Source organism: Hemiscyllium ocellatum, chromosome 4 (assembly GCF_020745735.1).
Source record: "Hemiscyllium ocellatum isolate sHemOce1 chromosome 4, sHemOce1.pat.X.cur, whole genome shotgun sequence".
NCBI classification, from domain to species: domain Eukaryota; kingdom Metazoa; phylum Chordata; class Chondrichthyes; order Orectolobiformes; family Hemiscylliidae; genus Hemiscyllium; species Hemiscyllium ocellatum.
In genome coordinates, this window is record NC_083404.1 from 84038142 (window position 1) to 84062543 (window position 24402).

The 24402-nt window shown below is 40.3% G+C and overlaps 1 protein-coding gene across 1 annotated transcript in view; it reads left to right on the forward strand.

Annotated features, from left to right (window-relative positions):
* Window positions 1-24402, forward strand: part of kcnq3 (potassium voltage-gated channel, KQT-like subfamily, member 3) — a 429352-nt gene that overhangs the window by 307043 nt on the left and 97907 nt on the right. Inside the window, exons 4-7 of the mRNA XM_060823557.1 lie at window positions 1890-2062; window positions 5645-5788; window positions 12852-12962; window positions 18473-18568. Of these exons, the coding sequence (XP_060679540.1) occupies window positions 1890-2062; window positions 5645-5788; window positions 12852-12962; window positions 18473-18568 (524 nt within the window). The remainder of the gene's footprint in view (window positions 1-1889; window positions 2063-5644; window positions 5789-12851; window positions 12963-18472; window positions 18569-24402) is intronic.

A 24402-nucleotide genomic window follows, 5' to 3' on the forward strand; every position in this document is an offset into this window, starting at 1 on the left:
ATTGTAAAACAAAAAAATGAAATAGGAACCCAATTTTCCTTCAGCATATCTACATCCATTCATATGGAAATAGGATATGGGATTAGTAATCAATCCATTGATAGCATTAAGGAGGACTGCTGTAACCCCTGGAGTTGACTGCTGCCTCCATTTGATTAATTTTTTTTACACAGTCCATTTTGACACAATTTCCTGAGTCTTGCTGAACCACAGAATGGTAACAGCACAGAATAAAACCAAACAGCCCATTGTACCTGTGCCACTTCACAGAAAAAGCGATTAGTTTCATTATCCATCCTGGTTGCCATTTAATCAGCCCTCATAGCCCCAAGCTTCTGGTCGTGTGACATGTTACTTGCTTTAGTTATAAGTAATAGAGATGTACAGCATGGAAACAGACCCTTCGGTCCAACCCGTCCATGCTGACCAGATATCCCTACCCAATCTAGTCCCATTTACCAGCACCTGGCCCATATGCCTCCAAACTCTTCCTATTCATATACCCATCCAAATGCCTTTTAAATGTTGCAATTGTATCAGCCTCCACCACTTCCTCTGACAGCTCAGTCCATACATGTGCCACCTTATAGAGATTATAGAGGACCTTATAGTGGTTTACAAAATTATGAGAGGCATGGATAGGGTAAATAGGCAAAGTCTTTTCCCTGGGGTTGGGGAGTCCAGAACTAGAGGGCATAGATTTAGGGTGAGAGGGGAAAGATCTAAAAGAGACCTAAGGGGCAACTTTTTCACACAGAAAGTGGTATGGGTATGGAATGAGCTGCCAGAGGAAGTGGTAGAGGCTGGTAAAAATGCAATATGTAAGAGGCATTTGGATGGTTTCCTGATGAAGGGCTTATGCCCGAAACGTCGAATTTCCTATTCCTTGGATGCTGCCTAACCTGCTGTGATTTAACCAGCAACACATTTGCAGCTGGATATATGAATAGGAAGGGTTTGGAGGGATATGGACCGGGTGCTGGCAGGTGGAACTAGATTGGTGTGGGATATCTGGTCGACATGGACGGGTTGGACCGAAGGGTCTGTTTCCATGCTGTACAGCTCTATGACTCTATGACCCTCTGTGTGGAAAAAGTTCCCCTTAGGTCTCTTTATATCTATTTCCTCATACCATAAACCAATGCCAGCTAGTTCTGGACTCCCCTACCCCAGGGAAATTTATCCTATCCATGCCCCTCATGATTTTGTAAACATCTATAAGCCTCAGCCACATAAGCTCCAGGGAAAACAGCCCCAGCCTGTTGAGCCTCTCCCTTTAGCTCAAATCCTCCAATCCTGCCAACATCCTTATGAATCTTTTCTGAACCCTTTCAAGTTTCACAACATCTTTCCGACAGGAAGGAGACCAGAACTGCATGCAATATTCCAACAGTGACCTAACCAATGTCCTGCAATATGACCTCCCAATTCCTGTACTCAATGCTCTGACTGTAAAAGAACGTATACCAACCGCCTTCTTCACTATCCTAACTACATAGTTGTTTTAGTAATTTTGTTAGGGTTAGATATTCACCAGGCCATAGAGTAATTCCTTTTCCCTTTTTCAAAAATAGTGTCATAGAGTTTTTGCACCCTTTTTAGATTGCAGCTCAGACCTTGATTATCTTAAAGGCAGCACCTTTGACAGTTGAGCAGTCCTTCAGCTCTACACTGAAATGCTAGCCTATATTTTATTTCCAAATGCTTGAAGTGGGACTTGTGCCTGCAGCCTTCTGATTCTTGGGGGCAGCATTACCAGCTGAGCTTCAGCTAAGGTAGAGGCAGTCTTTCAAATAATCTAATTTAAAGTATCCCTTAAGTTTTGTTGGAGGCTGGATATAATCAATCTTTTGTTTCTCATCCCAAAACTTTTCTTTACATCTGCCTAGACATCATCGTCTTGATCGGCTCTGTGGTGATTGTTGCTGTGGGGACACTGCAGAACATAGTAGCAACATCATTGCGAAGCTTACGTTTTCTCCAAATACTGCGCATGTTGCGAATGGACCGGAGAGGAGGCACATGGAAACTTTTAGGATCAGCTATTTGTTCCCACAGCAAGGTATGAGACCAGTTCAAACAGTCATTGCCTTATTTGTAATCTAAAGGCTCATATTTAATGTCCTGTCCTTCTTTCTGCTCTCTGCTGTTTTCTTTCCCCTGATGGATTCCATGCAGAAGCTGTTTTTCAATTTCCAACGGTTCTCTTATGGCTCCCTCATAAGGTTCTCTCTCAATTTGTCACTTTATATAAAAATATTGAAAGAAACAAATGGAGCGAAAATATTCTTGGCAGGCAGAAGTGTAAAAGGTTTCGATCTAATAATGTAGCCAAGACTATAAATTGAGCAGGATCGGTCATGTGTGTATGAAAATATTTGAAATTCAAATTTTATTGAATAAAAGGAAATACCTAGTATTTTGCCTAAAATTGCTTTATGTATTATCCCCACAGGATAATCCAATAACATTTAGTCGAACTCAATACTGACCAGGGCCATTTTCAGGAACACCTCAAAATCATGGCATTATAGGGAGTTGGTATGAGGATACACTCCACAGTGCAAGTTCTTCAATATTCAATGTAAGATGAACTTTATCAGTTTCATAGAGAATTAAGCCCTGTTGAGGAGAAGGCCTGTTTGGCAATGAAAGGAGACACCTCTCCCTTGGGGCAACTTTAACTTAGGAAAAAAAGGAGTTCCATCTGAGATAGAGGATCAAGTCCAGTAAATGCTACTCAGCCAGTGCTGAATTAAGCCTTCCATGCAGTAAGACCTTGCTGGACCAATCTAGCAAAGTCTTCCTTACTGCATGAAAGGGTAAATGATAGGTGAGGATAGAGCCCAAAGAGAGTGAAGAATGGTTTGACAGCCAAAGGAGTGGATAGTGATCTGGCCAGGATGGTGAATATCTATTACTGTAATGGGAACTGTTAGTGGCTAACAATGGGCTGTGTGTAATAACATACTATGTGAGAACAAAGCCTGGTGTTCGAGGAGGTTGGGATAAGGACATTGGAGAGCTCAAGCCCTAAAGTTATTGAACTTGATACTGAGTCCAGGAGGCTGCAGGGTCCAAAGTAGAAAATGAGGTGCTGTTCTTCCAGCTTGTGCTGAGCTTTGCTGAGCAAGCTTGAGGCAGAGATGTTGACCAGTGAACAGGGTGTGTTAAAGTCACAGGTAATAGGAAGCTCAGGGTCTTTTTTGCAGACAGAACATAGGTCTTGCGCGAAGCTGTCACCCAGACTACTCTTTGTTTCCCCAGTGTAGAGGAGACCACATTGTGAACAGCAAATGCAGTAGACTAGATTAGGTGAAGTGCAAGTAAAATGCTGCTTCACCTGGAAGGTATGTTTGGGCCTTGGAATACTGAGGAGGAAGGAGGTAAATGGGCAGGAGTTACACTTTTGGCGGCTCCCTTTCGGAATGGCAGGCGGTGACCAGTGGTGTGCCGCAGGGATCAGTGCTGGGACCACAGCTTTTTACAATGTACATTAATGATATAGATGAAGGTATTAAAAGTAATATTAGCAAATTTGCTAATGACACAAAGCTGGGTGGCAGGGTGAAATGTGAGGAGGATGTTAGGAGAATACAGGGTGACCTGGACAGACTAGGTGAGTGGACGGATGCATGGCAGATGCAGTTTAATGTGGATAAATGTGTGGTTATCCACTTTGGTGGCAAGAACAGGAAGGCAGATTACTACGTAAAAGGAGTCAAGTTATGTAAAGGGGCAGTACAACGAGATCTAGGTGTTCTTGTACATCAGTCAATGAAAGCAAGCATGCAGGTACAGCAGCAGTGAAGAAAGCTAATAGCATGCTGGCATTCATAACAAGAGGAATTGAATATAGAAGCAAAGAGGTCCTTCTGCAGCTGTAAGGGCCCTGATGAGACCGCACCAGAAATATCATGCGCAGTTTTGGTCTCCAAATTTGAGGAAAGACATTCTGGCTATTGAGGGAATGCAGCGTAGGTTCACGAGGTCAATTCCCAGAATGGCGGGACTATCTTACGTTGAAAGATTGGAGCGACTGGACTTGTATACATTTGAGTTTAGAAGGCTGAGAGGGGATCTGATTGAGACGTATAAGATTATTAAAGGATTGGACACTCTGGAGGCAGGAAGCATGTTTCTGCTGATGGGTGAGTCCCAAACCAGAGGACACAGTTTAAAAATAAGGGGTAGGCCACTTAGAACAGAGTTGAGGAGAAACTTCTTCATCTAGAGAGTGGTGGGTGTATGGAATGCTCTGCCCAGAAGGCTGTAGAGGCCAAGTTTCTGGATACTTTCAAAAAAAAGTTGGATAGAGCTCTTAAGGATAGTGGAATCAAGGGTTATGGGATAAGGCAGGAACAGGATACTCATTAAGGATGATCAGCCATGATCAAAATGAATGGTAGTGCTGGCTCAAAAGGCAGAATGGCCTACTCCTGCACCTATTGTCTATTGTCTGTCAGCCCCTTCTTCCTCCTCCCCCTTCCCTCACTATGGGTCGCCTCAGTATTAATAACAGTTAATAAAGCTTACCACCCCTTCCCCACAATAGGCACCGAAACAGGCCCCAACTACTTACAGCAGGCAGAGAAGAAGTGGCAACAAAGCAAAAGAAGTAAAGGTAAGTTGGGAGTTGCATTTTCCCTTATTCTCCATAGTCATCCTTCCCAAAATTGGACAGGATCATGGGAGAGTGTAACCAGCAGCGTTAGGATTCTGAGTGCGGGGTTGGGCCGCTTATGTCGCATCCAAGCAGCTTCATCGTTGTCTTTCCAGCTGGGTAACCATTTTTATTTGGTTCTGGTTACCCTGGGGCCCGCCCCTGATGTCCTCCTGCAGGAGGCCTGGGCCCTGCATATCTCCATCTCTGGTGGCGGCACAGGAAGATCTGCCTGGGCTCATTGGTTAATGTCCAGCCAGAGTCGGCGGAGGTGCAGCGTAACCGTCTCCAGCTCGGTGATGGCGGTGGAAAAGGAGCACATTGCCAGGACCCCAGGGACAATACCAGATGGTGGCGACTGAAGATGAAGTCTAATAGAGAGGGAAAAATGAACTTTTCAAGCTGTATCAGTAACATCAGTTTAATATCCATCTGTTCAGTAATTTATTCCTCTGTGTAACAAAGATGACGCTGGAGACATTATCACTTTCTACGGTACCTGGGTACAAGTAACATTATCAAATCAAAGCCTGTGATGTATTGACAAGAATGGTTTCAATGGAGAAATGTAATCTGCACTTTTCTGCTCATCATCTCTACACATCTGGAGATAAAGTTTACTTTTAAGACTTTCCAACATGAATATATATGGGTATGAAATGCAGAATCAGTGACAGTGATACTATGGAGATGAGTTTGCCCTGATGAATTTGTCACTTAAGGTCTCAAATAACGAGTTACTCTCATTAATGTACAGAATATTCTGACTTGTCTTATTCCCCTCACTTACTAAAATGAAAGGAAGGTAAATTACAAAACTGTATTAAGAGTTATTCTGTGCTACCAGAATTTGTCCTTATCAACTTTGAGTTACTGAGTGGACTGATGTTATAATACTTCAAGATGGCACCTCAAGTTGAGTGGAGCATTGTGTATTTACGACCTATGAGGGAACTAACAGGTCTTTTCCATATTTGGCAGGAACTCATCACTGCCTGGTACATTGGATTTCTGTCACTCATTCTGGCCTCGTTTTTGGTTTACCTGGTTGAAAAAGATGATAATGATGCCAGAAACAGTACACAGGACTTCAATACCTATGCAGATGCACTGTGGTGGGGTTTGGTAAGTGCTGCTACTGCTGCCTTTCAGTCAGGACAGTGGAAATTTACTGTAGTTTTATGGCATTGCTGCTTGCAGAATTTCTGTGAATGTCCAATATTCTGTGGATATTCTGGTATTTTACCTTCTCTTTAATTAATCAAAATTCTAATTCCTTGTTTGTAAAAAAGTTATACGTGAGGTGACTTTTTGTTACAAAAACAGTTTATTTCGAGTCAAAAGTCAGACTTTGATTTAGTGTCAGTCAGTTTCAACACACTGCAACATACAAGGGTATGTGCTGCTGTGGGACACTGAGTAAAGGAGAAGGAACGGTACAAATAAATAGCTGAAATAATATCCCACACCTGCAGAAAATGTAAATGGAGCTTTAGGGTAAATGGAAGCAGATCTATGGAGATGCACAGATGAAGGGGCACAAACTTTCACTACCTCTGAGATGGTTGGAATTTCACCCCAGAATTTGAGTGAAGCAGCACCGATCTCTAGTTAAATTATTTATCTAATAATATTGTAACTGAGTATAATTGAATGATGATACAACACCCAGAATAGAGGAACTCAGCTAAATAGGACCGACTGCCTATTTGTTAACATTATTGGGTCAATAATTTTAATCTTTTAAGAGAGATACTTGTTAAGAATCAGAAATTCAAAGATTTCAAAAGTAGGCCCTGGCTCTACCTTTGGTCCAATTACAATATTTTGTCTTAGAAAGTGGAACTGGGATAAGATCATAGAATAGATTTATAACATTAGCTTGATCTTCAATGGTCAACCTTTAAATGACACTACTGGAAACATTAGATATGAACAGTAGCCAGGGTCAGAAGGAAAGCAGTTTATTGTTTACCTTCCTTGTGGACTACAAAGAGTAGCAGTGGAATGCTAGGCTCTCTTTCCCTCCCTTCTGGTGTTCCCCTCCCTGCGCATTTCTCTTACACCAGCGACTTTAGCATTGAGTCATCTCACTTGTCATCAATTTTGTGATCTTCTTTTCTTTATTCGTTCATAGGATGTGAGTGTTTAATATTTAATGTCCATCCTAACTGACTTTAAGATTGAAGTTGAGCCTACTTTTTGAACTGTTCAAGTCCATGGACAGTGTTGCGAGGGAAGGAGTTGCTTCCCTCTATCTATCTGTATTGACATTATAATATTCTTTTTCAATTTTGAAAACATCTATCACTCTATTTCTTAACTTTCTCAACTATAGACCAGACCTTCTGACTTCTCAATTGTCCTTTCCTTTGGGTAATCTTTCGTTCCTAATCTTCTCATTCTGAATGTATCTCTTTCATTGATTTTATATTATTTCTAAAACAATGAATTTTACTGAAATCAAGGCACAGATTTTCATTCCAAGGTCAAGGTAGTGGAATCATTAGAAATCCCAGCACCACAAATATGAACATCCAAGAATGGCAGCCTGATTTCAAATTTTGTTCAGGGAGCGAGGCTATTTTGGGAATTGGGATGGGTAACTCAGGAAAGGCCTAGAAGGCTGGCCAGTTCCTTTGGCTGAAAGCCTGTCTGGTGACTCCGGCACTGTAGGCAGAGTTTAAAATTAAAGATTTAAACAGAATCCTGCCCTCACCACTTCATTCACTATGCTCTATCCATATGTCAAACTATGGCCTTTCCGCCAGCTCTATGCTGTCTAATACTCTGATGCTACCATTTTCTCATCTACCTATCCCCATCGCACAATGCTCCCTAAGCCTACGCAACCTGCATGGTTTCTATCACCATATATGTCATTTGGGATCAACTCAAATACCACCCACTACTCTTTATCCTTCCCTTGCTGTGATAAATCATCATGGGCATTAATTAGGAGGCATTTGGACAGAAATTGAAGTTTCCTATCTCTTGATTGTCACTTGTGAAACAAAACACACTCTCAATGATACAATACAATGTGCAATACAATGATACCGCAGTAAAAATCACCATAGTCTTACCAGACCATAGAACTACTGACTTCGAGAGTGTGGTACTGGCAAAGCACAGCAGGTCAGGCAGCAACCGAGAAGCAGGAGAATCGGTCATAAGCCTTTCATCAGGAATGCAGGATTCCTGAAGATGGTTTTATGCCTGAAATGTCAATTCTCCTGCTCCTTGGATGCTGCCTGGCCTGCTGTGCTTTTCCAGCACCACACTTTCTCTTATTAGAGAAAGATGACTGGTGGTGGTTTAATTTGAGGATCACGAGACATCAGGTGAGGGAAGAGGTTGAGAAGGAGAGTCCTTTATGGTAACCTCAGTTTTACTGCAATAACAAATTCATGAGGAAAACATACATTTCACTTTAACATTCAATGACTTACCTAAGCAAACATTTGAGTTGTGGTTAATACCTTATGTAAATATATCCCTTGAATTCTTAAAACCACTAAATCAAGATAGCCATTATGAAAGTGGAGTTTGGAAAATTAGGTGTAAGCACAAATCCTATAATGGTGTTATATAGTCAGGTACTTGAAATAACCACTTTTCTAAATGGAATTTGTTTTGGACAGTATCTTGATAACTTTGTAACCCCAAAGAGTTTATGATTTTTTTAAGCACAATCACGCATTTTCATAATCTCAAAGAGTGCCTTACCGCAACCAAGCTGTCTAAGGACCAGAACAAAAGAGGTGGTTCTCCAATGGAGGAGAAATATAAAAAGCTCCTCCAGCACATACTATTTACACCCCATCACACTCTCACTCTCACATCCATATCCATTCATGAAATCTAATTCACTCTTCCCAATTCTCATGGCCCCCTGTATGCCATGCCAATGTAATGTCTACTTTTACAGTCACCTTTTTCCCTTCACGCTCCATTCCGCCTCACTGAGTATCCTGGAAGGGTATAACTCTACTAACAATCAAGAAACTTAACACTATCCAAGACAATACAGCCCATTGCCCATGTCTAACACACTCAACCTTCACTGCCTCCACCACTAGCACACAGAGTGCACCATGTACAAGATGTTCTGCAACAATTCACCAATGCTCCTTCAGCAACATCTTACAGTCAGTGGCTTCTGCTACCTAGAAAGACAACTGTAACAGGTACATCGGACCACTATCACCTTTAGGACTCCCTCAATTATCCTGACCTAGAAATAAATGCCGTTCTTTCACTGTCTCAGATTCAAAATTGAGGAACTCCCTTCCTAACATACTGTGGGTGTCTCTATACCCTAAGGACTATGAAACAGCCCACAAATACCCATATAGAAAACAAAGCTTAATATGTAAATTTCTATACTGCAGGTTACACTCTGTTGGGAGAAGTACTATCAGTCATGTTTCTGTAAAATTCATTCATGGAATACGGGCATTGCTGTTGTGGTCTGCATTTATTGCACATCGGCAGTTGCCCTTGAGTTGGTGCTGAGCTGCCACGTCGAACTGCTGTAGTTCATGCAAAATGCTGGGTCAGCCAGTCACATCCACATCCTGAGTGAATATATAAAAAAATTGGTGTGTTTAGACTCCTGGTGCTGTCAGAGAGGGAGGTCAAAGATCTTGAACCAGCGGCAGTGAAAGAATGGTGATGTATTTCCAATTCAGGATGGTGTGTGGCTTTGAAATAAACTTGAAGGAGGTAGTGTTCCCACGTATCTGCTCCCCTTGTTCTAGGTGGTGGGGATCACAGGTTTGGAAGGTTCTAGGTAACTTGTTACAGTGCATCTTGTAAATATTCCTGCCACTATGCCTTTATGGTGAGGTGAGTCAATGTTGAAGCTTTTTGATAGGTGACCAATCAAGCAGATTACTTTGTCCTGGATGATAGCAATTCTCTTGAGTATTGTTGGAGATGTTCTCATCCAGGCAAATGGAAAGTAATCTATCACATTCCTGACTTGTGCCTTGTAGACAGTGGATAGTTTTTGAAGAATCAGGATGTGAAAGACTCTCAGCAGAATTCCGAACCTCTCACTGGTCTTTCAACCAGAATATTAATATGGCTAGTCCAGTTCTGTTTGTGGATAATGGTAGCCTTCAAATTTTGAGGCTTATTAACATTAATTAACATATCTTAATAAATTGCACAGTTCCAAGGGATTTGTGCATCATTGATAGATGTATTTTTAGATATTAAAGATGTCAAGGTGTAGGGAATGGCAAGTGGGAATATGGCATTGGTGATAGAGGATCGGCCACGATCATACTGAATGGCAAAGCAGGGTCAAAGGGCTGGATGACCTATTCCTGCTCCTAGTTTCTATGTACTGTCCTCTCCACTGTTAACTATACAAGTAACACCTAATGCTGCATCCAAAGGATGCCTCACTCCCCATCTAAAAGATGTCTAAAGCCAACACCTCAAAGTATCCCTGACCCTTACACACTGTGTGTCCTATGACAGTTTCCAAAGGGGTATCCTGGCTATACGAAAGAAGTAAACTGAGAACAGTCCAGCTTTCCCGGTATAATCTCGAGTTATACCTGGTACAGTTCTGAAGAGGTCATCCCAAACTCAAAACATTAATTCTATTTCTCACTCTACAAAAGCTGAGTTTCTCCAGCGTTCTATCTGTGTGTTTGATATCATCTTCACCTTTTGGTTCTATACTCCAAAGCTTGCAAGGTGAGAAGAGGCAGCTGGTCATCATAAAAGCCAGCAGCCTTCAGGAACCATGGATGTCTGAATCACAGCCTGTTCCCATGCCAGCTTCTGTGAAATTGAGAGAGGTCAGGTTGAAATGGAAGAGAGGGGTGTTGGACCTGCAGTTTTCAACAAATTTCATCAGTTTTAGAAATTCCATGGCGGCGGTGTTCTCTGTCCTGATGAAAATCAGAAACTAAGTGAGTGGACAAAGGTCTAACAGGGAGTTCAATATGTGAAGTATGAGGTCATTCATTTAAAATCTTAGAAAATAATTTTGAAAATGAAACAAGCCAGGAACTATGAAGATTTTTGCATTCAGGCACTAAAAACACTAAAATCCAGTGACAAGGTTTAAAAAAATTAATGTAATATTAGGAAACTGTAATCCAGAAGGATGGAAACAACCATTGTTTTCACCTATGGTGAGCTGCATCTGGATTTTTGGACTTGGGCATCATACTTTGAGAAGAAAATATTGGCAATGGAAGATGCACACTACAAAATCATCAATGAAATTATGTTAAAAGGGTTAAATTATAAGAACAGGTTGCGTAAATTAGACTTCCGTGTGATTGAGTATGGAAGATTGAGGAATTGGGATATTTAAGGTGGATTTGATATTGTAATTAGTGAGAAACTACAATGGAATGTGGGTATCCACAATCACATCTTGTGCACAATTTCAAAACGCCGAGCCAGGCCACTCAGAGACAGGATGTATTTTTATACAAAATGGATAGTGGAAATCTGAAATGTGATTTGTTTCCCAAAGGTTGCTGAGGCTCGAATCATTGAAAATTTCAAGATTACAAATGTTACATTTTAGTTCGGCAAAATTAGTGTTGGGGTATAGGACAAAAGCAGCTCAATGCAGTCAAGACATTATCTTGCTGTACATTTGGACAGGTTCAAGGAATTGATGGATTAACTCCCCTTTCCAAGTCACTGTAATTTCAGTGATGACATAGGAAATCCTAGTTCACGGAAAGAAGCATTTCTTCTGGGATGAGATGCTCTTTGGAGGGTCAGTGTGGACTTTTTGGGCTGAATGGCCTGTTTCCACACTCTAGGGATTCTATGATTTTCTTCACACCCCTGTGTCTCAGCAGCATTTTGACAGTATGTCGGCTGATGTTTCTAGGATGCCCAGGAATTTTGCTACTTATCACCCTGCTTTGTCTAATGGTGCCTATGCCTCCTGATATCAGATGTATGTTCCATTCTGTTCCTAAAATGCAGTTAGCATAGCCCAGATTATGTATGTGCAACAGCTACTTAATCATTGTGCTTTATAATAGGCACTCATTGAATCATGCACGACAGAATAAGGCTATCCAGCCTATTATATCTTATTGACTCTTTGAAAGGGCAGTCTACACACCATCATTTTTTATTTATAACCCTGCAAAATAGTCCACTTAAAGTACTTATCCTATGGTTTTAGAAACTTCCATGGAATTTGATTCCACCACAATCTCACTGCATTCAAAATACTAACAACACTTTGTGAAGAAAATTGTCTTCCTTTTCCACTTAGCTTCTGGCCAATTATTGTACATTAAATTGTACTTTCTAGCAGGAACTACTGGATAGTGATCAGAAATTGGAACCCTGGGTGATCTGGCATTCCCATATATTGATTAGCTTAGCTTCAGAATGATTACTGACTCATTTACATGTTGAAATAGCAACAGGTTTATTATACATTAATGAAACATCTCCAGCTCTGTAGATTATGACATAGAGTCATCGAGGTGTCCAGCACAGAAAAAGGCCCATTGAGACTGCCCCATTCAAAAACAATTGCTTAACTGTTTCTATCTCACTCTGCTGGAGCCATGATCATTCTCCTTCCAAGTGTCTCAATCATGAGTCCTGTTACAGCATCAGAGGTGCTGTAACTTCTTACAAACCCCTAATGTTATACCTAACCTGTGAGCTCGACACCAGCTTTAGCTGATGTAGCAGCACTTCACTGAAATTTGGACCAAGCACAAAGTGACAATTCAGCCTGGAATGTTTGTAGCCAATATGGCTCATACTAAACTGTAAGGAACGTGTTTTTCCAATCTCTTCGTAAACTTGTATTGTGGCAGCATTAAACCACTGCCCTTCGAGCTGTCTTAAAGATGCTTAATGAAGGCAGTTCACGAACGTTCCTGCAAGTCTCCATTCTTATAGACAGCTATAAATGGACAGTCAAGGACATTATTCAAACTAAATTTCATTGTAAGTGTTTCCATTCATTCTAGTTAAACATCTATGTGCCCAAAATGTTAAGCCTGCTTTCTTTGAGAATGTGGTGACCCTTACTATTTACTTTAGATGTCCAGCATATCAAGCTTTCTTTTTCAACCCAGCAGAGATTGCAGTAGGTAACAATCATTTAGTAAGCACCAACTATCAGGAACAATCCAATTCTGGTTTAGTAACTTTAACTTTCTTTGCACAGATTACGTTGACTACAATCGGTTATGGTGACAAGACACCGAAGACTTGGGCAGGTCGTCTTTTAGCAGCAATGTTTGCTCTTGTAGGAGTGTCGTTTTTTGCTTTGCCAGCTGTAAGTACCACTATATCTTGTTTGCTATCTTTTTAATGTGGAACAATGTATAATGCCCAAATATGCATTGCGGACCCAATTTCTCTGACCTCCCCCTGAGTTCACAAGCACAAATCTTGAAAAGGAAATGGAATAGAAGCAGTAAATGCTGCAAAAACTCAGTAAGTCTGACAGTATCGGTGGAGAGAGAATGTTTACATTCTAAAGAAGAGTCATATGAAATTCAAACGCTGACTATTATACTCTCCACAGATGCTGCCAGATCTACTGAATTCCTCAAGCATTTCTGTTCTTATTTCAGATTTCCAGCATGTACAATATTTTGCTTTTTATTTGGAAATGAGAGATGGATACTGACATCATTACATCCACACAGGAGAAAAGGGCTGAGGGGATGAAGCTTCCTAGTTCACTTAGTTTTGATCATGCATTTTTATTCAGTTGAGGTAGTTGAAATTCTAACTGCTTTAACAGGTACAATTTATTTTTTTAACTCCCACAAGGTGAGAATTATCTTTGGTATTTCAGCAAGCGCTTGACTTCACCAGAGTATTTTAGAAATGTGAAATAAAAACAAAGTATTAAAGAAACTCAATAAATTTGGCAGCACCTGTGGAGAGAGAAATAGAGTTTGAATCTGAAAGAGGCTGAAAGATACTTTTTATGCTGTTGACAGAAGAGAAGAAGGAGCAAGTGGGGGCAGAAATATGGAAATGAGCCAGACGAGGATCCAATTAACCTCACTTTGGGGGTGGGTGTGGTGGGTAGTTGGAGAGTAGGGCAAGATGTCAGAGGCCCCCTGTGGAAGATGACATCATCACAATGGTTGTGATGGAGTCAGAAAAAATGGGAGAATAGAATTGGATCGTTAAGGAATGGGAATGTGAGGAAGGACAGTCAGTTGTAGGAGTCAGTGGGTTTGTACTAGAAGTTGGTGTACTAGTAGAGCCAACGATGGACTAGGTGAAGGTGAAAAGTGATGAAAATTGGAAGCAAAATTGATATGTTTTTCCTATTCTAGATGAGATCAGGAAACAGCAGCTGTGTACATCAGAAAAGAGTTCGTGAGAACAAAGACATATGTCATGCTTGAAAGAGCACAGACAGTTGTCAAAACATATCTGTGAAGGCTGATTAAAGACATCTATACTGAAAATGTGTTGCTGGAAAAGCGCAGCAGGTCAGGCAGCATCCAAGGAGCAGGAGCAAGGGCTCATGCCTGAAACATCAATTCTCCTGCTCCTTGGATGCTGCCTGACCTGCTGCGCTTTTCCAGCAACACATTTTCAGCTCCGATCTCCAGCATCTGCAGTCCTCATTTTTTCCTAAAGACATCAATACAGCAGTAACATTCTCCCCATTTATAACATGGACAAGGAATTGGCAGAATTCCTGCAGAAACAGCACAGAATGGTTTTTAGATTTTGACATTATCCTCCGAGTTTCATACAATTTCCTCTTGAAAATATCATTATCTGTCGAGGAGTTGTTAGGGATCACCGCTCCTTATCTGGAAAATATATGGTGCTCTTAAATTTAGCAGTGGGACAAATGTGTGAGGATTACAAACTGACTGGCCATTGCTAAATTTTTGAGAGAGTACTCATAGAGTCATAGAGATGCACAGCATGGAAACAGATCCTTAGGTCCAACCTGTCCATGTCCACCAGATATCCCAACCCAATCTATTCCCACCTGCCAGCACCCGGTCCATAACCCTCCAAACCCTTCCTATTCATATACCTATCCACATGCCTTTTAAATGTTGCAATTGTACCAGTCTCCACCACTTCTTCTGGCAGCTCATTCCATACACGTACCACCCTCTGCGTGAAAAGTTGTCCCTTAGGTCTCTTTTATATCTTTCCCCTCTCACCCTAAATCTATGCCCTCTAGTTCTGGACTCCCCAACCCCAGGGAAAAGACTTTGCCTATTTACCCTATCCATGCCTCTCATAATTTTGTAAACCTCTAGAAGGTCACCCCTCAGCCTCCGACGCTCCAGGAAAAACAGCCCCAACCTGTTCAGCCTCTCCCGATAGCTCAAATCTTCCAACTCTGGCAACATCCTTGTAAATCTTTTCTAAACCCTTTCAGGGTTCACAGCATCTTTCTGATAGGAAGGAGACCAGAATTGCATGCAATATTCCAACAGTGGCCTAAACAATGTTCTGTACAGCCGCAACATGACCTCCTAACTCCTGTACTCAATACTCTGACCAATAAAGGAAAGCTTACCAAACGTCTTCTTCACTATCCTATCTACCTGCGACTCCACTTTCAAGGAGCTATGAACCTGCACTCCAACCTTCAGCAACACTCCCTAGGACCTTACCATTAAGTGCATAAGTCCTGCTAAGATTTGATTTCCCAAAATGAAGCACCTCACATTTATCTGAATTAAACTCCATCTGCCATTTCTCAGCCCATTGGCCCATCTGGTCAAGATCCTGTTGTAATCTGAGGTAACCCTCTTCACTGTCCACAACACCTCCAATTTTGGTGTCGTCTGCCAACTTACTAACTGTACCTCTTATGATTGCATTCAAATCATTTATGTAACTGACAAAAAGTAGAGGGCCCAGCACTCCACTGGTCACAGGCCTTCAGTCTGAAAAACAATCCTCCACCACCACCCTCTGTCTTCTATCTTTGAGCCAGTTCTGTATCCAAATGGCTAGTTCTCCTTGTATTCTGTGAGATGTAACCTTACTAATCAGTCTCCAATGGGCCGTCACCAATATTTTGAAAACATTCAAGAATGAAGAGAACAGGTACAGATGCTAAGTAAATGAGATGAGCCATTGTGGTGACGGGGACCAGGTATACCTCATTGACTATGAGGTTCTTGATTGAGGTTGATATCCTGGGCCAATCAGGAAAGCCTTGGCTAACTCAGTCTAACCAGGAGATTAGAATTGTTGTTTTACCAGAATCCACAATAGACTGGGAAGCACAGGGTGATCAGTCAACAGGATTTTATGTTGATAATCTCATGCAGCAGAATTATAGATGTCCTCAAGTTTAAATGACCAATCAAGAGTGCATTGGAATTGTTGAGTTGTAAAGATGATTAAGGCATGAATGAAGTTTTCAACACCAGACCAGTTAAGGCAGGAGTGAACTTGGACACTGTCTCACAGTTAGAGAAAGATGACCTTATTGATGGCAGGAATAAACTCAAGGTGAGGAAGTGTAGTTTGTACTTTGGAGCGGGGAATGGAGCTTCAGTCTTCACAATTCAAAGACATTTCTGCTCATTCAATACTGGACTGAAGTAAGCAGAGCAGGAAAACATTACTACATTTTAGATGTCAGGAAGAACTTGAAAGTTATTCAATACTTCGGATAATCTGTCAGGCTGATAACAGACAAAACATTGGAGATGTCAAAACACATTGGCATAATGAGAGAATTGAGTGCAGAAGTAATGAGCTTTCATGGGTGGCCTTTTATCATCCTTGTTGTATTGTCACACTAAAAGCGAAACCTAAAATTTTATACATGGCTAATTTCAAACACTTTTAATACCTTTCATCACCTCACCGCTTTCAACTTTTTGAAAAACTACAATTCCTTATTAAATCTATGAACTGCTTCTTAGTAATAAAAGCCAGCATTCTTCCCTCATCATTTTTCATTATTCTCCTGGCCGCTAAGTTGTACTCAGGATTTTAAAGATCTTATTTATCCTCCACTGACCAACATCCCAAGGCTTTTAAAAAAATCTTTTCAGATGCAGGTAGGTTGTGTCATAGTTTCTCTATTCCTGTTTTATTCCAGATTATCATCATCTTCACATTTTTAAAACTTGCTGCATGGAAATTTATAATGTCCTGATCTGCAGCACCCTCGTGTGGAAATACTGAGATTTCTGCTGCTGATAGGTTATAGGGAGCAACTCAGGAGAAACGTATTATTCAATATGAAACAGTTCATTGCAGAGGAAATAAGTAACAATAATCAGAAATCAGATATTAATTTTAAAATTTCATGCATTTTCATTTTTACTGTGACCCATCAAAACATTTACAGCACATTATGATATTTAAAGAATTAGCTAGTGCAACAGTTGTATAGCACTGAGACTTAAAGGGTCAGGAGTCCTGTTTATATAAATTATGTTCTGTTCCTTTGGGTTTAAAAAGCTGTAGGGTGAGCTAATAGAAGCTTTGAAGCAAATCATAAAATTACTTCATAGAACAGATATAGGAAAAAGGAATTTCTTCTGGTGGACATTATTTAAGTTTGAGGGAAGCAACTCAGGAATGAAATCAGAAACCACTTCTTCTTTGTAAAGGTAGTGGAAAAAGGTAGTGGCCCGGCCCCACACCTTTGTGTTTTGACTGAGGGCTCAGACATTCATTACTCTCTTGAAGCACATGAGCCCCTGCTTGATTGATAGCTCTGGCTGTCTGATGTCTGGAATCAATTTAATTACACAAAGTTAAGAAGTTTCACATTATTTCAGCTTCAGTTGTTGAAACTTCAAAGACTCTGGATAATGGACATTTTTGTTGGTCTATGGTAAAAAGGAGTTTTTTTTAACATAGTAGGAAGTTGTCGATGAACAACTTTAAAAATAAATTTGAATATGGTCAGTGGGTATTGCTGGCTAGACTCCATTATGTTGTTAGGAAAGGATGTTCAGGAATTGACACAGCTGTTTTCACTGGCAGCCTTCACTATAGGGTTCTGTATGATGTATAGTTTGTGAATGGACATGAGGTTGCCATATCCTGAAATCAAGACATAAGATTGTCATCGAGTAATTTAGGAGGAGATGTAGTCTGGCGTGAGGGAAATAAGGAGTTATAGGGTTTTTTTTTATAAGAGATTGCATAATTTGACATCATATTCCTGAGGAGAACTTTTTAAATTTGTTTCAAAACGTTCCCTCATACAGACAACACTTCATTAGATCTCTGAGGTGAACCACAGCTCTTTAAAAAGCTGGCCTGACTCCATGAATAGGCCACGTCAGTGTCCACAATGGAGTTGGGGATGCCAAATGTGTGCTTATGACGTGAACCAATTCAAGCCCGTAGAAAGCACTTATGGAAATTTGAAAGCCTGAGATTGGGGTCATTTTTAAAGGCTCCCTGAATCGATCCGACTTCATGAAAATTACATCAATATGTGTAGCCACGATGTATTTAAATGGTGGAAGAGAATAGTTTCTTTAGCAATCATCTCTATTGGATTACAACCCTTGCAGTGAAAATTAACTTTAATCTCCAAGGCTTTGAGAGCCTTAGTATACTAGTTACTTGATTTTATGACGTAATCAATTGTGAATCATATCTATGATTCTTGTCATATTCACTACCGCTCAAGGGGTCTAAATAATATTTATTGTGCTTACATTGCATATTAGGATTTGTATTTAATATGTTTTAAGCTTTTATATAAATAAAGAGTGACTGAAACATCTTATTAAATGAAAAATTGATGTTAGGCTTGATTTATTTTCTATTTGCAGCATTTCATAATGTTTATTTTTCTTTAAGGGCATTCTTGGCTCTGGGCTGGCTCTTAAAGTTCAGGAGCAGCATCGTCAAAAGCATTTCGAGAAAAGAAGAAATCCTGCAGCAAGCTTGATTCAGGTCTGGTGGCTCAATGCTCAAAAACTATTACAGTTATCAAAGAAATTGAAATCAATATTTTAGTTTTCTAAAAGGAAAATTAGTTTGTCCACTTGATTTTTTTTTTTCAATGTTAATGGCTGTAATGGTATGAGGGGAACTATGCCTTCATGGAGTCATAGAAACTCAAAGCTCAGAGTGAGGCCATTCTGTTCATTATGTCTGTGCTTGCTCTTTGACGAGCACTTGCATTTGTTTATCTGTAACCATGTCATTTTCTCATCCACAAGTACAGTTCAATTCCTTTCCAAAATTATTCATAGAACAGTACATCACAGTACTGTTGTGCTGATATTTTATCCTACTCTAAGATTAAACTAACCTACATACTCTTCATTTTATTATCATCCATGTGCCAATCCAAGAGTCACTTAAATGTCCCTAATGTATCTGACTCTACTACCACCACTGACAGTGCACTCCACATATCCACCACTCTCTGTGTAAAGAACCTACCTCTGAAATCTCATCTAAACCTTCCTCCAATCACCTTAAAATTATGCGTCCTCGTGATAGCCATTTCCACCCTAGGAAAATGTCTCTGGCCATCCACCGTATCTATGCCTCTCATCATCTTATGCATCTCTATCAAGTCACCTCTCATTCTTCTTCACTCCAATGAGAAAAATCCCAGCTCCCTCTACCTACCTTCCAGTCATGGCAGCATCCTGGTAAATCTCCTCTACACCCTACTAAAGCTTCCACATCCTTCCTATAATGAGGTGACCAGAACTGAATACAAAGTAGTAGTGAGCTTTCACTACCTTTTCAGTGATAATGTTCCAGATCCCAAAAAGTGTCTTCTTATCTCTCTTCAAAATCTTTTGTTAACATTGTCAAATCCATGATCTCTACTTGTTGGCCTGTGCAGAAGAGAGTTTTCTATCTGCTCTATCATACCCTCTCTCATTATGAAGACCTCTGAGGTTCACTTCTTCACCTTTATTGTTCCTTCTTTTCCAACTTCCTCAAAACTGAATCTTTTACCTTTGTCAGCCTCTTGCTAAACTCATTCTAAGGCCTTTACATCTTTCCTGAAATATGACACATCAAATAACCACTCCAACTGAGGCCTACCCAGTCACTTATAACTTTCCTCATAATGTATTTACTCTTATATTCCTTTTATTTTACAAATCGTAAGTAAACCATTTGCTTTTAGTGACCTTATCAACTTACATTGAAAATGTGTTGCTGGTCAAAGCACAGCAGGCCAGGCAGCATCTCAGGAATAGGGAATTCGACGTTTCGAGCATAAGCCCTTCATCAGGAAACTTATCAACTTACATTGCCATCTTTAAGGATTAGTGTGAACAGATACTAAGGTGTCTCTGCTCATTGGGTTTGTTCAAAATGGTCCCATTTATAGTATGCTGTCTTTCAAGATCAGTTCTTTCGAAGCATATGCCTTCACACTTATCACTACCAAATTTTATCTGCCTTGCCCATTTCACCATTCCATCTGTGTCATCCTGACATCCTCATTACGATGTACTACTTTACTAAGTTTTGTATCATCTGCAAACTTCATAATGTGTTCCCTGTAGCAGATTTATATCATTTATAAACATTTTCAAGTGTAATCAATCCATAATAACCTTTGGAAAAACTGCTCAAGCCATTTTGTGTTCCAAAATATACTTTCCTTCTGCCACCACTCCCCTGATATCAGTCACTGAGTCAATTTTGCATGTATGCCATTTTCTCCTTAATTCCTAATCCTCTTCTGTGGAACTTTGTTGAATCCTTCTGAAGATCCATATATGCAGCATCTACTGAACTACATTGATCAGTTTTCACTGCTATCCTATTGAAGAAATAAATCATACTAGTCAGGCAGACTTACCTTGCCCAAATCTATGCTTGTTCTTCTTCATTACTCCATGTATTTCTAAATTAAACTTTGTTTTGTTCCTAACAATGGTTTCTAGTAACTTCTCCACCATTGATGTTTGACTGGATCATTTATAATCTTTCTTGATGAGCTGTGTAACATTAGTAGCCCTTCAATCTACCAAAAGTATTCTTGTATTCAAGGAATTGAAAGATTCCAACAAAAGAATCTACCATTTCATCTGGACTAGGTGACTTAAACAACTTCCAGTGGCGATAATCTATTTGTACATCTTTATCTGCAGCTCCTGCTGACTATAATTTCACTCACTTTTAATCTAGTCATCGCATCATTCACTTCCTTTATGAAGATGAATCCAAAGTACTCATGTAATCATCTTTATCCACATGAAGATTTCCCTTTTCATCCATAAAAAAGCCTAGCTAGCCACGTACTCCTGTATGTTTATTTTAGGATTCAATTTAATGTGGTCTGATCATGTATCTTCATAATTTGTTATGTCATCCCTTATTAATTGTTTCATCAATTCACCCCAATACTTTCTGTAATCTTACCCCTTTGTAACTGACCCTTGCTCGCCATTGTCGCCAGAGTAATAAGCCTCTTCAGTTTGCTTTTATTTTAGCTATTGTTTTCTTTGTCACCCAGGGCACATTGGTCTTGAAGGCTTTCCATTTTTCTTTCAAAGGAATAAGCTAATTTACATCTACACTGTCTCTTCCCTAAATGTCCTTTATTGCTTCATTAATGTTTCACCCTTTTCCAGTTTAGCTGTCTAGGTCAATCCCTTCTTGAATCACTGAAATGAGTTGTTTCTTAGATGTGCAGTTTTGCCTTTGATTAGTTGCTGGAAACCAACTCATTTGAACGGTGTCTTACTACAACATAGTCCAGTTGTCCCACTTCATTTTGAGAACCAGATCCAAAACTACTGTCTTCCTTGTTAATTGTGAAGTTGATCTTTATACATATTCCCCTACTTTACTACCCTTAGTATTCTGATTTCTGTACCTGTATTACATAATTATTGCTTCAAGATTTTAGTTAATCTATTACCTACGAGTTTGCTCATCTATCATCTTCTCACTGTCTGTAAAACCTCTGTTTGTTCCTCAAACCAAGCCAAATGAGAGTCAGTGCTAGAGCCCATCTAATGAATACTTTTAAAATTTAGAACTGAGACATTATATAAAGGATAAAGAAGAAAATGTGATGGGGATTGATATGTAAGTTTGTGGATGACACCAAGGTTGCCTGGGTGGTTGACAGGGAGGAGGAAGGTCTTGGGTTACAGGAAGATATAGATGGATTGTTCAGATGGACAGATCAGTGGCAGGTGGAAGTTAACCCTGATAAATGTGAGGTGATGTACTTTGGAAGAAATAATGAGATGAGGGATAATTCGATGAATGGCAGGACACTAGGAAGGCGGAAGAATAGAAGGATCTTGGGGTGCTTGTCCACAGATCCCTGAAGATGGCAGGACAGGTTAATAGCTAGATCAGTTGTGGCATAGATTAAAAGAGCAGGGAGGTTATGTTGGAGTTCTACAAAGTTTGGTTAGGCCACTTTTGGAGTTCTAGTCACTACACTTTAGGAAAGCTGTGATTGCGTTGGAGGAGGTGCAGATGAGATTCAGCAGAATTTTGCCTGGATTGCGCAGTTTAGCTATGAAGGAAGGCTGGATGAACTCGGATTGTGTTTGTTAGAACAGAGAAAATTTGATAGAGGTGTATAACGTTCTGAGGGGTGAGGACAGGTGAATAGAAAGCTGTTCCCCTTAGTTGAAGTTTCAGTAACAAAGAAGCATAATATTAAGGTGAAAGGCCAGGAGTTTTAAGGGGAATTTGAGGGATTTTTTCACCTAGAAGTGGGGCGAGTCTGGAATGCACTGCTTGGGAGGGTAGTGTTGAGAGTGTGTTGCTGGAAAAACACAGTGGATCAGGCAGCATCCGAGGAGCAGGAGAATCAACGTTTCAGGCAGGAGCCCTTCATCAGGAATGGCTCTGGCCCGAAATGCCGATTTGCCTGCTCCCCGGATGTTGCCTGACCTGCTGTGCTTTTCCAGCAACACACTCCCAACTCTGATCTCCAGCATCTGTAGACCTCTGCTTGGGAGGGTAGTTGGGGTGGGAAACCTCACAATCTTTAAAAATACCAGTTTCAATACTCACACATATATGGCACTAGGAGTAATGCTGACGTTTGAGATCCTGTTATATTTTTAAAAATCTTTCCTGGCTCCTAAACTCTGTTAGAAGGACCAGAACACTTTATACTTATGTGGTTGTTTCTAACAGAGACCACAAGTTTCTTTTAATTGTTGCCCTTCCCCCCCCCCCCCACAATATTCTGCACTCATCTACTGTTCTCCTTTACTCTCGAAGCTGGGAGATAATGCACCTTTTGGAAATCAAGTGCGTACTTACAACAATGTCTGTTTATGCCCCTTTAGAATTCTCAACATTATTGCATGTGTACTTGTACATTTTTGTCTTCTATGCAATCAAAGAAATGGTGAATAAAGATGGTTAACGCTGATTGACCTCACCTGGAATATCGTGTCCACTTCTGTGCACCAGACTTTAGAAAGAATTTGAAGACTTTAGAAACGATACAAATGGGTTAATCAAGTGTTGGTGACTGAGTGAAATGGCCATTAGTATGCCAATTAGTTGCTTGGGTCGGTTACCAGATGAACTTTAGTTGTTTCCACAGCTGATGATATGCCCTAACATTGGGAACATGTTGGTCTTCCCTAATAATGCCTTTTGGTACCATTTTATCTCTGCTCCTGCCTGTCACCTCTCCTCCGAGAGAAAATCCCAACCTGTGGAAAAATATTACATTTGTTCTCCGGAACCAGTTAAAAGGCTACAGTAACCAGTTTTCCCTATCCAGATCTGTGCTTGGTCTCTGTTTCAGGTTAGAATGTGAATGAGAATTTAACAATCAGTCCATCAGATATACAGAAACAAATACCGGCAACATTCTGATAAAATTATATTCTTTTTAATTCCCTGTCCTCTTATGTTGTATCTGCATCTTTTTGCTATTTCCTGGTCACCTGTCTCATCCAAATTAGTTTAAACCTTCTCTGAGTACCAACTACTTTCTCAGTGAGAACACTGGTCCCAGTTTCAATCAAGTAAAACCCACCCATCTTATGGACTTGACTGCTAGGCCAGCATTTATTGTCTAGTTGCTCTTGGGTACATGGTGATGAGCTGGCTTCTTGAATTGCTGTAGTACATGTGTTTTAGGTACACCCACAATGTTGTCAGGGAGGGAGTTCCAGCATTTTGACACAGAAACAGTGAAGGAATGGCATTAAATTTCCAAATCAGGATTGTGTATGGCTTGGAGGCGAACTTGCATGTGGTGTTGTTTCCTTGTACCAGCTACCCTTGTCCTAATAGATGGTGATAGTTGGAAGGAGCTGTCTAAGGAACTTCTGTAGTGCATATTGTAAATGGTTCGTGCTGCAGCTACTCAGCATCAGCGGTGGAGAGAGTGGGTGATGGTGGATGGGATGCTGATTAAGTGAGCTGCTTTGACTTGGATGGTGTCAATCTTCTTGACTGCTTAATAAGCTGATGACCAATCTTATTATGGCCTTAAATCCAATTCCTGGCATGCTCCCACAAAACCCTTTTGACCCCTTTGTGATTAAAAATCTGTGTACCTCATCTTTGAGTATATTCAATGTCTAAACCTTCACTGATTAGGAAAGTAGAATTCCGAAAACGATTGATCCTCCATATGTTTATTTCCCATTAATTCCCCAAACTATCCCTGGAGAAGACCAACATGTCCTACAGTTATTCTTTTCCTTTTTGAAAGCATCTTGGGCATCTTACTGTCTGTTTTTATATTTCTGTCTAGCCACTGTCATTTTTGTTCAGATATTCCTTGCTGTTTTCAAAATACTGTCCAATCC